At 43.8% G+C, this 14458-nt stretch overlaps 1 protein-coding gene across 1 annotated transcript in view; it reads left to right on the top strand.

The window, feature by feature from the left end:
• The window catches only part of LOC130298278 (uncharacterized), a 91228-nt gene extending 84733 nt beyond the window's left edge, over window positions 1–6495 (top strand). The window contains 2 exon segments of the mRNA XM_056551208.1: window positions 3123–3337; window positions 3339–6495. Of these exon segments, the coding sequence (XP_056407183.1) occupies window positions 3123–3337; window positions 3339–3501 (378 nt within the window). The 3' untranslated portion in view covers window positions 3502–6495.
• Window positions 6496–14458: the final 7963 nt, after the last annotated feature.

Genomic DNA, 14458 nt, shown 5'->3' with positions numbered 1-14458 from the left:
TGAAACTCGCTTTTTTTCAGGGACCAGTTCAGGTTTGAAGTGGATTTGAAGGGTCTTCATATTAGAAATACCCCATAAATGACCCCATTATAAAAACTGCACCCCCGAAAGTATTCAAAATGACATTCAGTAAGCGTTTTAACCCTTTAGGTGTTTCACAGGAATAGCAGCAAAGTGAAGGAGAAAATACACAATCTTCATTTTTTACACTCGCTTGTTCTTGTAGACCCATTTTTTGCATTTTTGCAAGGGGTAAAAAGGAGAAAATTTTTACTTGTATTTGAAACCCAATTTCTCTCGAGTAAGGACATACCTCATATGTCTATGTTAATTGTTCGGCAGGCGCAGTAGAGGGCTCAGAAGGGAAGGAGCGTCAAATGGTTTTTGGGGGGCATGTCACCTTTAGGAAGCCCCTATGGTGCCAGAACTGCAAAAAAACCCACATGGAATACCATTTTGGAAACTAGACCCCTCAGGGAACGTAACAAGGGGTAATGTGAACCTTAATACCCCACAGGTGATTCACGACTTTTGCATATGTAAAAAAAAAAAAAAATTTTTTTACCTAAAATGCTTGGTTTCCCTAAAGTTTTACATTTTTAAAAAGGGTAATAGCAGAAAATACACCCCAAAATTTGAAGCCCAATTTCTCCCGATTCAGAAAACACCCCATATGGGGGTGAAAAGTGCTCTGCTGGCGCACTACAGGTCTCAGAAGAGAAAGAGTCACATTTGGCTTTTTTGAAGGAAATTTTGCTCTGGGGGCATGCCGCATTTAGGAAGCCCCTATGGTGCCAGGACAGCAAAATATAAACACATGGCATACCATTTTGGAAACTAGACCCCTCGGGGAACGTAACAAGGGGTAAAGTGAACCTTAATACCCTACAGGTGTTTCACGACTTTTGCATATGTAAAAAAAATAAAAAAATGTACCTAAAATGCTTGGTTTCCCACAAAATTTACATTTATACAAAGGGTTAAAGCAGAAAATACCCCCCAAAATTTGAAGCCCAATTTCTCCCGATTCAGAAAACACCCCATATGGGGGTGAAAAGTGCTCTGCTGGCGCACTACAGGTCTCAGAAGAGAAGGAGTCACATTTGGCTTTTTGAAAGCAAATTTTGCTCTGGGGGCATGCCGCATTTAGGAAGCCCCTATGGTGCCAGGACCGCAAAAAATACCCACATGGCATACCATTTTGGAAACTAGACCCCTCGGGGAACGTAACAAGGGGTTAAGTGAACCTTAATACCCCACAGGCGTTTCACGACTATTGCATATGTAAAAAAAATAAAAATAATTTTACCTAAAATGCTTCTTTTCCAAAAAACTTTACATTTTTAAAAAGGGTAAAAGCAGAAAATACCCCCCAAAATTTGAAGCCCAATTTCTCCCGAGTACGGCGATACCCCATATGTGACCCTTAACTGTTGCCTTGAAATACGACAGGGCTCCAAAGTGAGAGCGCCATGCGCATTTGAGGCCTAAATTAGGGATTGCATAGGGGTGGACATAGGGGTATTCTACGCCAGTGATTCCCAAACAGGGGGCCTCCAGCTGTTGCAAAACTCCCAGCATGCCTGGACAGTCAACGGCTGTCCGACAATACTGGGAGTTGTTGTTTTTGCAACAGCTGGAGGCTCCGTTTTGGAAACCATGGCGTACCAGATGTTTTTCATTTTTATTGGGGAGGGGAGGGGGGTTGTATAGGGGTATGTGTATATGTAGTGTTTTTTACTTTTTATTTTATTTTTTGTGTTAGTGTAGTGTAGTGTTTTTAGGGTACAGTCGCACGGGCGGGGGTTCACAGTAGTTTCTCGCTGGCAGTTTGAGCTGTTGCAGAAAATTTCCTGCAGCTCAAACTTGCAGCCCGATACCTACTGTAATCCTCCGCCCATGTGAGTGTACCCTGTACATTCACATTGGGGGGGACCTCCAGCTGTTGCAAAACTAAAACTCCCAGCATGCGCTGACAGACTGTACATGCTGAGAGTTTTAGTTTTGCAACAGCTGTAGGCACACTGGTTATGTATCACGGAGTTTGTGACCTTACTCAGTGTTTCAAAACCAGTGTGCCTCCAGCTGTTGCAAAACTACAACTCCCAGCATGTACGGTGCATGGTGTAAGGTGACTGCTGGGAGTTGTAGTTTGCAACTGCTGGAGGCACACCGGTCGTGAAACACTGAGTTAGGTAAAAAAAAAAAACTCTTAAGTTTCACAACCAGTGTGCCTTCAGCTGTTGCAAAACTACAACTCTCAGCAGTCACCGACAGCAAACGGGCATGCTGGGAGTTGTAGTTATGCAACCAGCAGATGCACCACTACAACTCCCAGCATGCACTTTAGCTGTTTGTGCAAGCTGGGAGTTGTAGTTATACAACAGTTGAAGGTACACTTTTCCATAGAAATAATGTGCCTCCAGCTGTTGCAAAACCATAAGTCCCAGCATGCCCATAAGGGAATGCTGGGAGTTGTGGTGGTCTGCCTCCTGCTGTTGCATAACTACAGCTCCCAGCATGCCCTTTTTGCATGCTGGGAGCTGTTGCTAAGCAACAGCAGGAGGCTGTCACTCACCTCCTGCTGTTGCTTCATCGCTGGACTGTCCCTCGCCGCCGCCGTCGCTCCTGGGGCCCCGATCCCAACATGGACGCCGGGGATCGGGGTCCCCAGCACCCGGGGTCGTCTTCCCGCACCCGCTCACGTCCTCCGGAAGAGGGGCGGAGCGGGTGCGGGAGTGACGCCCGCAGCAGGCGCCCTGATTGGTCGGCCGGTAATCCGGCCGACGAATCAGGGCGATCGTGAGGTGGCATCAGTGCCACCTCACCCCTGCAGGCTCTGGCTGTTCGGGGCCGTCAGAGACGGCCCCGAACAGCCAGTAATTCCGGGTCATCGGGTCACTGGAGACCCGATTGACCCGGAATCGCCGCAGATCGCTGGACTGAATTGTCCAGCGATCTGCGGCGATCGCCGACATGGGGGGGCATAATGACCCCCCTGGGCGATATGCCAGGATGCCTGCTGAACGATTTCAGCAGGCATCCGGCTCCGGTCCCCAACCGGCTAGCGGTGGGGGCCGGAATTCCCACGGGCGTATGTATACGCCCTGCGTCCTTAAGAGGTTAAACATCAAAGAACTCACACAGGAGAGAATCCATTTTCATGTTCAGAATGTGGAAAATCTTTTAATTTTAAATCAAGACTTGTAAACCATAAAAGAACTCACACAGGGGAAAAACCATTTTTATGCTCAGAATGTGGGAAAAGTTTCACAGAGAAATCAAATCTCGCTAAACATCAAAGGAAACATTTTCATGTTCAGAATAAAGCAATCAAGACTAGTTAAACATCTAAATACTCACACAGGAGAGGAGCCATTTTCATGTTCAGAATATAGGAAATGTTTTAATGAGAAATCAACACTTAAAAGACATCTTAGGGTATGTTCACACTACGGAATTCCCGCGGAATTCCGCGGTGTGAATTTAACATTAGTGTGAATGGGTCTCTGCAAGACCCGTTCACACTGCGGAATTTTTTCCGCACAAAGAAAGAACATGTTCATTCTTTGCGCGGAAGTCCGTGAGTACTGCATAGCCATCAATGGTGACGGCGCAGTGCCGCACGGTCCTACCACCGCCGTCGGCTGCCAGGCTTAATCTCTGCTCGCGGAATTCTGCGAGCGGAGATTCCGTTCACACTCTGTAGTGTGAACAGACCCTAAGAATTCACACAGGAGAGAAGATATTTTAGAGCACTAAATGATGCAGATAACACATTTATATTTTAACCCCTTGCAGCAGAATGCTGTTTATAAACGGTGCTGCGGCAAGGTTATGAATCTAGCTCAGGAACTGAGCTCGCATCATACCCGCACGGTCCCGGCTGCTATCAGCAGCCAGGACCTGTGACTTATGCCTGACATCGCCGTTCAGGCAGATGATCGGCATTTACTATTTAGATGTGGCGATCAAAGTTGACCGCCACGTCTAAAGTCAAAGCTTCGTAGCGGCTCAGTCGAGCTGATCGGGACCATCGCGGTAAAATCGCTAGAACGCACAAGGAGGATCCCTACCTGCCTCCTCAGTGTCCGATTGCCAAAAGACTGCTCCCTGCCTGAGATCCAGGCAGGAGCAGTCAAGCGGCGATAACAGTCATCAATGCTATGCTATGGCATAGCATTGATCAGTGCCTGCTATCAGTATAATGCATGTTATAGTCTCCTATGGGATAATAATGATCAGTATAAGAGATCAGTGTGTGCAGTGTTATAGCCCCCTATGGGATAACAATGATCAGTGTAAGAGATCAGTGTGTGCAGTGTTATAGCCTCCTATGGGATAACAATGATCAGTATAAGAGATGGGAGCTATAACACTGCAAAAAAGTGAAAAAAAAAAAGTAAAGATGTTTTAACCCCTCCCCTAATAAGGTTTGAATCACCTCCCTTTTCCCATAAAAAAAAACTGTGTAAATAAACATATGTGGTATCGCCATGTGCGTAAATGTCAGAACTATAAAAATATATAGTTAATTAAACCGCACGATAAATGGCTTACGCGAAAAAAAAAAATTCCGAAATAGCGTATTTTTGGTCACTTTTTATAATAAACATTTATAAAAAGCGATCAAAAAGTCCAATCAAAACAAAAATGGTACTGATAAAAACTTCAGATCACGACGCAAAAAATTTGCCTCGTATGTCGAAAAATAAAAAAGTTATAGGGGTCAGAATTTGAAAATTTTTAACGTATACATTTTCATGCATAAAGTTATGATTTTTTTGCAGAAGTACGACAAAATCAAACCTATATAAGTAGGGGATCATTTTAATTGTATGGACCTAGAGAATAAAAATAAGGTAATTTTTACCGAAAAATGTACTACGTAGAAACTGAAGCACAAAAAATTGTTTATTTTTTTTCAATTAAGTCCCACAAATTGTTTTTTTTTTTTTTTCGTTTCGCCGTATATTTTTGGGTAAAATGATTGATGTCATTACAAAGTAGAAATGGTACCGATAAAAACTTCAGATCACAACGCAAAAAAATTAGCCCTCAAAAATTTTAAACTTATAAATTTTCGTGCATAAAGTTATGATTTTTTCCAGAAGTTAGACAAAATCAAACCTATATGTACGGACCTACGGAATAAAGAGAAGGTGTCATTTCTACCGAAAAATGTACTGTGTAGAAACGGAAGCCCCCAAAAGTTACAAAATGGCGTTTTTTTGTTTCGCTGTAGATTTTTGGGTAAAATGACTGACGTCATTACAAAGTAGAATTAATGGCGCAAAAAAATAAGCCATCATATGGATTTTTAGGTGCACAATTGAAAGAGTTATGATTTTTAAAAGGTAAGGAGGAAAAAACGAAAATGCAATAACAGAAAAACGCTCTGTCCTTAAGGGGTTAACCATGTACATAGGATAGCTGACATTTATACAAATATACTGCATCTCCAAACTTGTTACCAATTGTTAATAAAAGTTTTCTTTCTTATACAGTAATCCCTCAACATACGATGGGAATTCGTTCCAAATGAACCATCGTTACTTGAATCCATCGTATGTTGAGGGATCTGTGCAATAGTAATATAGAAAGTTATATTCACATATCCCCGCCGCTCCGGACCATCACCGGTGCCCTGGATCGTCGGTCTCCATCGCCACCATCACGTCCCCGGGGTGTCCTTGCTGCTCCGGACCATCACCGCTGCCCTGGATCGTCACTTTCCATTGCCGTCATCGCGTCACTGCGCTCGCCCCTCCTATTGGATGATGGGACAGCGTGCGCGGCGACGTGATGACAACAGAGAGCGACGGCCATGCAGATGGTCCGGAGCGCCGGGGACAGGTGAGTGACAGTCACCGGAGCACATTGATCGGCTATCCGGTGGCAGCTGAAGCAGTCTGCGCTGCCAGATAGCCGTTTATGCAATGGACCCATCATACAAAAGCATCGTATGTTGATGCTGTCTCTGAGAGGCCATCGTATGTTGAAAAGTTTGTATGTCGGGGCCATCGTAGGTCGGGGGGTCACTATATTATTTATTAATAATATAAGCCGCATGTTATATATGGTAACATCTGAAGACAGGTTCCTATTAAATAATTGTTTAGTTAAAGGGGTATTTCTGTGCTCAAGCGTTCTTGAATTTTGTTCAGAACGCTGGGAGCCGGTCGCCGTGATGTCATAGCCACGCCCCCTAGTGACATCATGCCACATCCCCTCCATTTATGTCTATAGAGATGAATAGAGGGGGGCGTGGCCGTGAGGTCACCACCAGTGCTGTACGAACCCGGCGTATGTTTAGAACAGCAGCGGGACCCCCGCAATCAGACATCCTTTGGATAGAGGAAAAAATGTCTAGCAGCGGAGTACCCCTATAAATAATTATTTAGTTAAAGGGGTTATCCAGGAAAAAATAAATAAATATATATATATATATATATATATATATATCAACTGGCTCCAGAAAGTTAAGCAGATTTGTAAATTACTTCTATTAAAAAAAATCTTAATCCTTTCAGTACTTATGAGCTGCTGAAGTTGAGCTGTTCTTTTCTGTCTAAGTGCTCTCTGATGACACCTGTCTCGGGAACTGTCCAGGGTAGAAGCAAATCCCCATATCAAGCCTCTCCTACTCTGTGCAGTTCCCGAGATAAGCAGAGATGTCAGCAGTGAGCACTGATGCAAGACAGAAAAGAACAACTCCACTTCAGCAGCTGATAATTATTGGAAGGATCAAGATTTTTTAATAAAGTAATTTACAAATCTGTTTAACTTTCTGATGCCAGTTGATATAAAAGTTTTTTTTCTGGAATACCCCTTTAAGTTTTAGGCTAGAAGTCGGGATTTTGTATTTATTTTCCTATCTATTTCTTTTTTTTTGTCGTCTTTCTTGTTCTCTATTTTAAGTGTTTATATTTGTCATTTTGTTATTGTGGCAACATGAATGTTATTGTTACATAACATGATTTATAATTGTCTTTTCTTGTTAACAAATAGAGAAATTTGAAAATAAAAATCTTTTATTTGTAAAAGTGAGAAATCTCATGAACAGCGTCCGGTTTTGGCTTCTGGAAGAAGAGGGTGGAGCAGGGGCAGTGACATGACATCAAGGTGACAGCATATCACATAATAACCCAGGTTATCATATAACTTGCTGCCATAAGTGTCAATCAGCTTAAAGGCCAATAGGAGACAACAAGGGGTAGGGTTTTACACAGTTAATGGATCACAAGCCGGTCCCCAGGATGGCAATGGGAGCAGCAGACAGAAAGAGATAGACACAGTAATACAGAGGGAGAGAGAGATTGGACAGATATAGGGAACAAAGATAAACAGATTGTGTGTGAACAGAAGCCATAACCCCTATCCTGGTGGCTGATCTATATGATAACATACATAAAAGAAGCATAGCGCCCTTACACACATGTACAGGGATTAATCGCAAAAAAAGTATACCTACAGGTTTTCACATCAGACTGACTGCAGCGCGTGTAAATAAAAACACATCAGACTGATAAACACTGTGGTCCTCATTAATCAAACTGTGTGAGAGAAAAAAATAGAGTGATTTCCCCACAGTAGCCAATCACAGCTCAGCTAACGAGCTCTGGTAAAGTGAAAGCTGAGCTGTGATTGGTTCCTGTGGGGAAATCTCTATTTTTTTCTCTCATACAGTTTGATAAATCTGGGCCACAGTGTTTATTTTCATGGTTCAAAAAAAGACGCATTATATCTTCCCAGTTGTTAAAGGGGTACTCCAGTGCTAAGACATCTTATCCCCTATCCAAAGGATAGGGGATAAGATGCCTGATCGCGAGGGTCCCGCCCCTGGGGACCCCCGTGATCTTTCACACAGCACCCCGTTGCAATCAGTCCCCGGAGCACGTCCGCTTCGGGTCTGATTACTGGAGATCAAGGGACCGAAAAAATTGTGATGTCACGGCCCCGCCCCCTCAATGCAAGCCTATGGGAGGGGGTGTGACAGCCCATAGGCTTGCATTGAGAGGGCGGAGCGTGACATAACACGGGGTGGGGCCGTGACGGCTGTCACACCCCCTTCCATAGGCTTGCATTGAGGGGGCGGAGCGTGACATCACACAGGGGTGGGGCCGTGATGTCACAATGCTCAGGCCCAGTGATCGCCAGTCATCAGACCCGGACCAAACATGCTTCGGGGACTGATTGTAACTGGGTGCTGCAAACAAGATCACGGGGGTCCCCAGTGGCGGGACCCACGTGATAAGGCATCTTATCTCCTATCCTTTTTCCCATATATAAACAACTTATCTTTATTGTTTGCTAAACACACTTAGACAAAGGAATTAAAATTCCAGTGAAACTCACTCCATATGATTTTATAATTTACATATGAGTGCCGAACTGGCCACTTTCATTGATTGTTCATTTGGTGTCCCCGTGTATCTGCAGCATACATCAGGGGTATTGGAGTGATCACTGTAATTAAAACCAATCACTCGGCCCCCCACTACATGTTTCACTGCTTAACGCAGCTTTGTCCAGAGGCAGTGGGCACTGAGTGTAAAAACGCTGAGTAGGGGGTTTTAAAACCTCCCATCATGACAGCTTCCTGATCGGAGTTCAGAGATGCTGAAATCTGATTGGCCGAAACGGTGTCACATCCTATCAGCTGTCTGCTGACATCATGAGCACAGTGCTCTCTGCTGACATCTCTGTCCATTTTAGGAACTGTTCAGAACATCATATGTTTGCTATGGGGATTTCCTTTTACTTTGGGCAGTTCCTAAAATGGACAGAGATGTCAGCAGAGAGCATTGTGCTCATGATGTCAGCAGACAGCTCTGTTTCAAACAGAAAAGAATTTCCACTGTAGTATTCAGCAGCTAATAAGTACAAGAAGGATTAAGATTTTTTAATAGAAGTAATTTACAAATCTGTTTAACTTTCTTTTTTTTTAAATCAGATATTTTTAAGTTTTGATTTATAAAACATTTAAACAGCAACATACAGTGCCCAAAAACTCCCCACCCCACCCCCCACACAGAACAAATCCGTCTCAACCCACCCCCACATAAACTCCTCAGCCCTTCATAGATTGAAAGTACAATCCTGCTCCCTCAATCCCACTATAAAAATACAGGTGAAAAGTAGAGCTCACACTCCTATACCCATGCAGAAGCACATTACTGGCCGGTTCTAGTGATGCTCGCGAATATTCGCAATGCGAATTTTATTCGCGAATATCGCATATTCGCGAATTCGCGAATATAGCACTATATATTCGTAATTACGAATATTCATTTTTTTATTATTTTTTTTTTTCACAGTACACATCACAGTGATCATCCCTCTCTGCTTCCAGCTTGTGTGGTGTAAAGAAGGCTCTAATACTACTGTGTGTGCGAATTTTCGTATATGCGAAAATTAACATATGCTAATTTTCGCATATGCGAATTTTCGCTTATGATAATTTTGAATATGCTAATTTTCGTATATGTTAATTTTCGCATTCACAAATTTTCGATTATGCGAAAATAAAACGAGAATATTACGAATATGCAAATATTCACGAATATATGACGAATATTCGTCCATATATTCGCAAATATTCGCGAATTCGAATATGGCCTATGCCGCTCAACACTAGCCGGTTCCCATCAGCTCACACAAACTCCAACCTCCACACATAGCACGAGGGCAAGCACATCCACAAGTCACTACCTCCACATCACACAAGTCATCCCTTCAGTACACAACTACATACCAAGGGTATACCTCCCTTTAATAAAATCACAGTGAAAAAACGCTATCCTCTGCCACTTATCTCAGAACTCATTGACCGACTGCGCGGAGCTAAATTTTTTACCAAACTTGATCTAAGGAGCGCATATAACCTCATTCGAATTCGCGAGGGTGACGAGTGGAAAACCGCATTTAACACTAGAGATGGACACTTTGAATATCTCATCATGCCGTTCGGACTTTGCAATGCCCCTGCAGTCTTTCAAGATTTTGTTAATTACATTTTTCGGGACTTGCTGTATACCTACGTTGTAGTCTACTTAGATGACATTCTAATTTTTTCCTCCAACCTAGAGGAACACCGTCAAGTGCTCCAGCGCCTTCGTGAAAATCATCTGTACGCCAAATTTGAAAAATGTCTTTTTGAACACAGCAGCCTTCCTTTCTTGGGATACTTAGTCTCTGGTCAAGGTCTTCAAATGGATCCAGACAAACTTTCCGCGGTCTTGGATTGGCCACGCCCCTCTGGACTCCGTGCTATCCAACGTTTTCTTGGATTCACTAACTATTATCGTCAATTCATTCCCCACTTCTCCACCATCGTTGCTCCTATTGTGGCACTGACTAAGAAAAACGTGAATCCAAGATCTTGGCCTCCCCATGCGGATGAAGCTTTTAAATGGGTTCTCCGGTGCTTAGACATCTTATCCCCTATCCAAAGGATAGGGGATAAGATGTCTGATCGCGGGAGTCCCACCGCTGGGGACCCCCGGGATCTTGCACGCGGCACCCCGTTTGTAATCAGTCCCCGGTGCGTGTTCGCTCCGGGTCTGATTACGGACGACCACAAGGCCGGCGGCATGTGACGTCACGCCTCTGCCCTGTGTGACGTCACGCTCCGCCCCTCAATGCAAGCCTACGGGAGGGGGCGTGATAGCTGTCACGCCCCCTCCCGTAGGCTTGCATTGAGGGGCGGAGCATGACGTCACACGCCGCCGGCCTTGTGGTCATCCGTAATCAGACCCGGAGCGAACACGCTCCAGGGACTGATTACAAATGGGGTGCCGCTTGCAAGATCCCGGGGGTCCCCAGTTCCTTGAGGTTGACGCCTCCTCGATCGGAGCTGGACCCATTCTTCTTCAAAAAAACGCTTCTGGAAAAAACATCACTTGCGTTTTTTTCTCCAAAACTTCTCCTGCAGAAAAAAAACTATTCTATTGGAGACCGAGAACTTTTGGCCTTTAAGTTGGCGCTTGAGGAGTGGAGACATCTCTTGGAAGGATCCATTTGTCCCATCACCATCTACACGGACCATAAAAATGTATCTTATCTCCAGACTGCCCCAGCGGTTAAATCCTCGCCAGGCTAGATTTTCCTGCTTCAATTTTGTAATACACTTCCGTCCTGCTGACAAGAATGTCAGGGCTGATGCTCTATCACGTTCCACCGATGCCTCCGAGTCTGAAGCTCCTCTACAGCACATTATACCACCTGAGTGCCTGATCTCCTCTGCTCCAGCCTCTCTGGTGCAAATTCCTCCTGGAAAGACTTTTGTCCCTCCACGTCTTCGCCTCAAGATCCTCAAATGGGGGTCACTCCTCTCACTTAGCTGGCCACGCTGGAATAAAAAAATCCATTCAGTTAATTTCCCGACAATATTGGTGGTCCTCCCTGGAGAAGGATGTGACTGATTTTGTTCGGGCTTGTACAGTTTGTGCCCGTGATAAAACTCCTCGGCAGAAATCTTCCGCGCCACTTTTGGCGAAACAATTTTTTCTTAAAATTTTTCGTCTCCACGGGCTTCCCACGCACATCGTCTCCGACAGAGGCATTCAATTTGTTTCAAAATTCTGGAGGTCACTCTGCAGTCAATTAAAAATCAAATTAAATTTTTCATCTGCTTACCACCCACAATCCAACGGTCAAGTGGAAAGAGTTAACCAGATACTTGGTGACTACCTGCGACATTTTGTTTCATCCAGTCAAGATGATTGGGTCGACCTTCTGCCTTGGGCCGAATTTTCTTACAATTTTAAAAACTCCGAATCCTCTTCCAAGTCTCCATTTTTTGTGGTATACGGCCATCACCCTCTTCCCCCCATGCCCACTTCTTCTGGAGCTCCTTCCGTGGATGAACTGACTCTAAATTTTTCCTCTATCTGGCGTGACACTCAAAAGTCTCTTCAATTGGCATCTTCCCGTATGAAGAGACACCCCGACAAGAAGAGAAGGGTTCCTCCTGTTTTTTCCCCAGGTGACAAGGTATGGCTTTCAGCTACGCACATACGATTCTGGATACCCAGTTACAAGTTGGGTCCTCGATTTTTAAGCCCATTCAAGGTCAAAAAACAAATTAACCCTGTCTCTTATCAACTTCATCTTCCTCCCTCTCTCCGAATCCCTAATTCTTTCCATGTTTTTTTGCTCAAGCCTGTTGTTTTTAACTGTTCTTCTCCCAAGGTCACTCTTCCTGCTCCTGTCTCTGGCTCCTCCGATGTATTCTTTGTGAAGGAGATCCTCGCCTCTAAAGTTGTCCGAGGTAAAAGGTTTTTTTTAATTGACTGGAAGAATTGTGGTCCTGAAGAGAGGTCCTGGGAGCCTGAGACCAATATTTTGGAAAAGGAGCTCATCCACAAATTCCTTGGCTCCAAAAAGAGGGGGAGACCTAAGGGGGGGGGGTACTGTAACGCCGAGTGCTCCGGGTCCCTCTCCTCCCCCGGAGCGCTCGCAGTGTTCTGCTCGCAGCGCCCCGATCAGACTCGCTGACCGGGAGCGCTGCTCTGATTCCCTCGGCGGGGATGCGATCTGCGTGGCAGGACGTGCCTTGTCTTGTGTACCGCGCCTGTCTCAGCTGCCAGAGAGGTTGAGTTGCTATCAGGTGGAATGACCTGCGGGTTACCTTCCGCATCAAGTTCATCCTGCTTTGCGCCGGGCTCTGGTGAATACCAGTAATCCCTTAGACTCCGTTCTCCTGTTACGGCCCATGTCATCGCCTCTCGGGCACAGAGGATTCACTCTCCGTGTCCTCCCCGCATACCAGTCCGGATCCTGACAATTTCCTAATCATCAGATGGACCAGGTCCTTTATCCTATAGTATCCAGCCTTTTTATATAGCATCAGCTATTTCCTAATCATCAGATGGACCGGGTCCTTTATCCTATAGTATCAGCCTTTTTATGTAGCATAAGCTATTTCCTAATCATCAGATGGACCGGGTCCGTTATCCTATAGTATCCAGCCTTTTTATGTGTCATAAGCTATTTCCTAATCATCAGATGGACCAGGTCCTTTATCCTATAGTATCAGCCTCTTTATGTAGTATAAGCTATTTCCTAATCATCAGATGGACCAGGTCCTTTATCCTATAGTATCAGCCTTTTTATGGAGCATAAGCTATTTCCTAATCATCAGATGGACCAGGTCCTTTATCCTATAGTATCCAGCCTTTTTATGTAGCATAAGCTATTTCCTAATCATCAGATGGACCAGGTCCTTTATCCTATAGTATCAGCCTTTTTATGTAGCATAAGCTATTTCCTAATCATCAGATGGACCGGGTCCTTTATCCTATAGTATCCAGCCCTTTTTATATATTATAAGCTATTTCCTAATCATCAGATGGACCAGGTCCTTTATCCTATAGTATCAGCCTTTTTATGTAGCATAAGCTATTTCCTAATCATCAGAGGGACCGGGTCCTTTATCCTATAGTATCCAGCCTTTTAAAGGAGCATAAGCTATTTCCTAATCATCAGATGGACCGGGTCCTTTATCCTATAGTATCAGCCTTTTTATGTAGCATAAGCTATTTCCTAATCATCAGATGGACCAGGTCCTTTATCCTATAGTATCAGCCTTTTTATGTAGTATAAGCTATTTCCTAGTCATCAGATGGACCAGGTCCTTTATCCTATAGTATCAGCCTTTTTATGTAACATAAGCTATTTCCTAATAATCAGATGGACCGGGTCCTTTATCCTATAGTATCAGCCTTTTTATGTAGTATAAGCTATTTCCTAATCATCAGATGGACCAGGTCCTTTATCCTATAGTATCCAGACCTTTTTATGTAGCATAAGCTATTTTCTAGTCATCAGATGGACCAGGTCCTTTATCCTATAGTATCCAGCCTTTTTATGTAGTATAAGCTATTTCCTAATCATCAGATGGACCAGGTCCTTTATCCTATAGTATCAGCCTTTTTATGTAGCATAAGCTATTTCCTAATCATCAGATGGACCAGGTCCTTTATCCTATAGTAACAGCCTTTTTGTGGACCATAAGCTATTTCCTAATCATCAGATGGATCAGGTCCTTTATCCTATAGTATCAATCTTTTTATGTAGTATAAGCTATTTCCTAATCATCAGATGGACCAGGTCCTTTATCCTATAGTATCAGCCTTTTTATGTAACATAAGCTATTTCCTAATCATCAGATGGACCAGGTCCTTTATCCTATAGTATCAGCCTTTTTATGTAGTATAGGCTATTTCCTAATCATCAGATGGACCAGGTCCTTTATCCTATAGTATCAGCCTTTTTATGTAACATAAGCTATTTCCTAATCATCAGATGGACCAGGTCCTTTATCCTATAGTATCGGCCTTTTTATGTAGTATAAGCTATTTCCTAATCATCAGATGGACCAGGTCCTTTATCCTATAGTATCAGCCTTTTTATGTAGTATAAGCTATTTCCTAATCATCAGATGGACCAGGTC

This window comes from Hyla sarda (genome assembly GCF_029499605.1).
Source record: "Hyla sarda isolate aHylSar1 chromosome 1 unlocalized genomic scaffold, aHylSar1.hap1 SUPER_1_unloc_7, whole genome shotgun sequence".
In the NCBI taxonomy this organism is placed as follows: Eukaryota; Metazoa; Chordata; class Amphibia; order Anura; family Hylidae; genus Hyla; species Hyla sarda.
The sequence above is the reverse complement of the archived record's forward strand: the minus strand, read 5'-3'. Positions and strand labels throughout refer to the sequence as shown.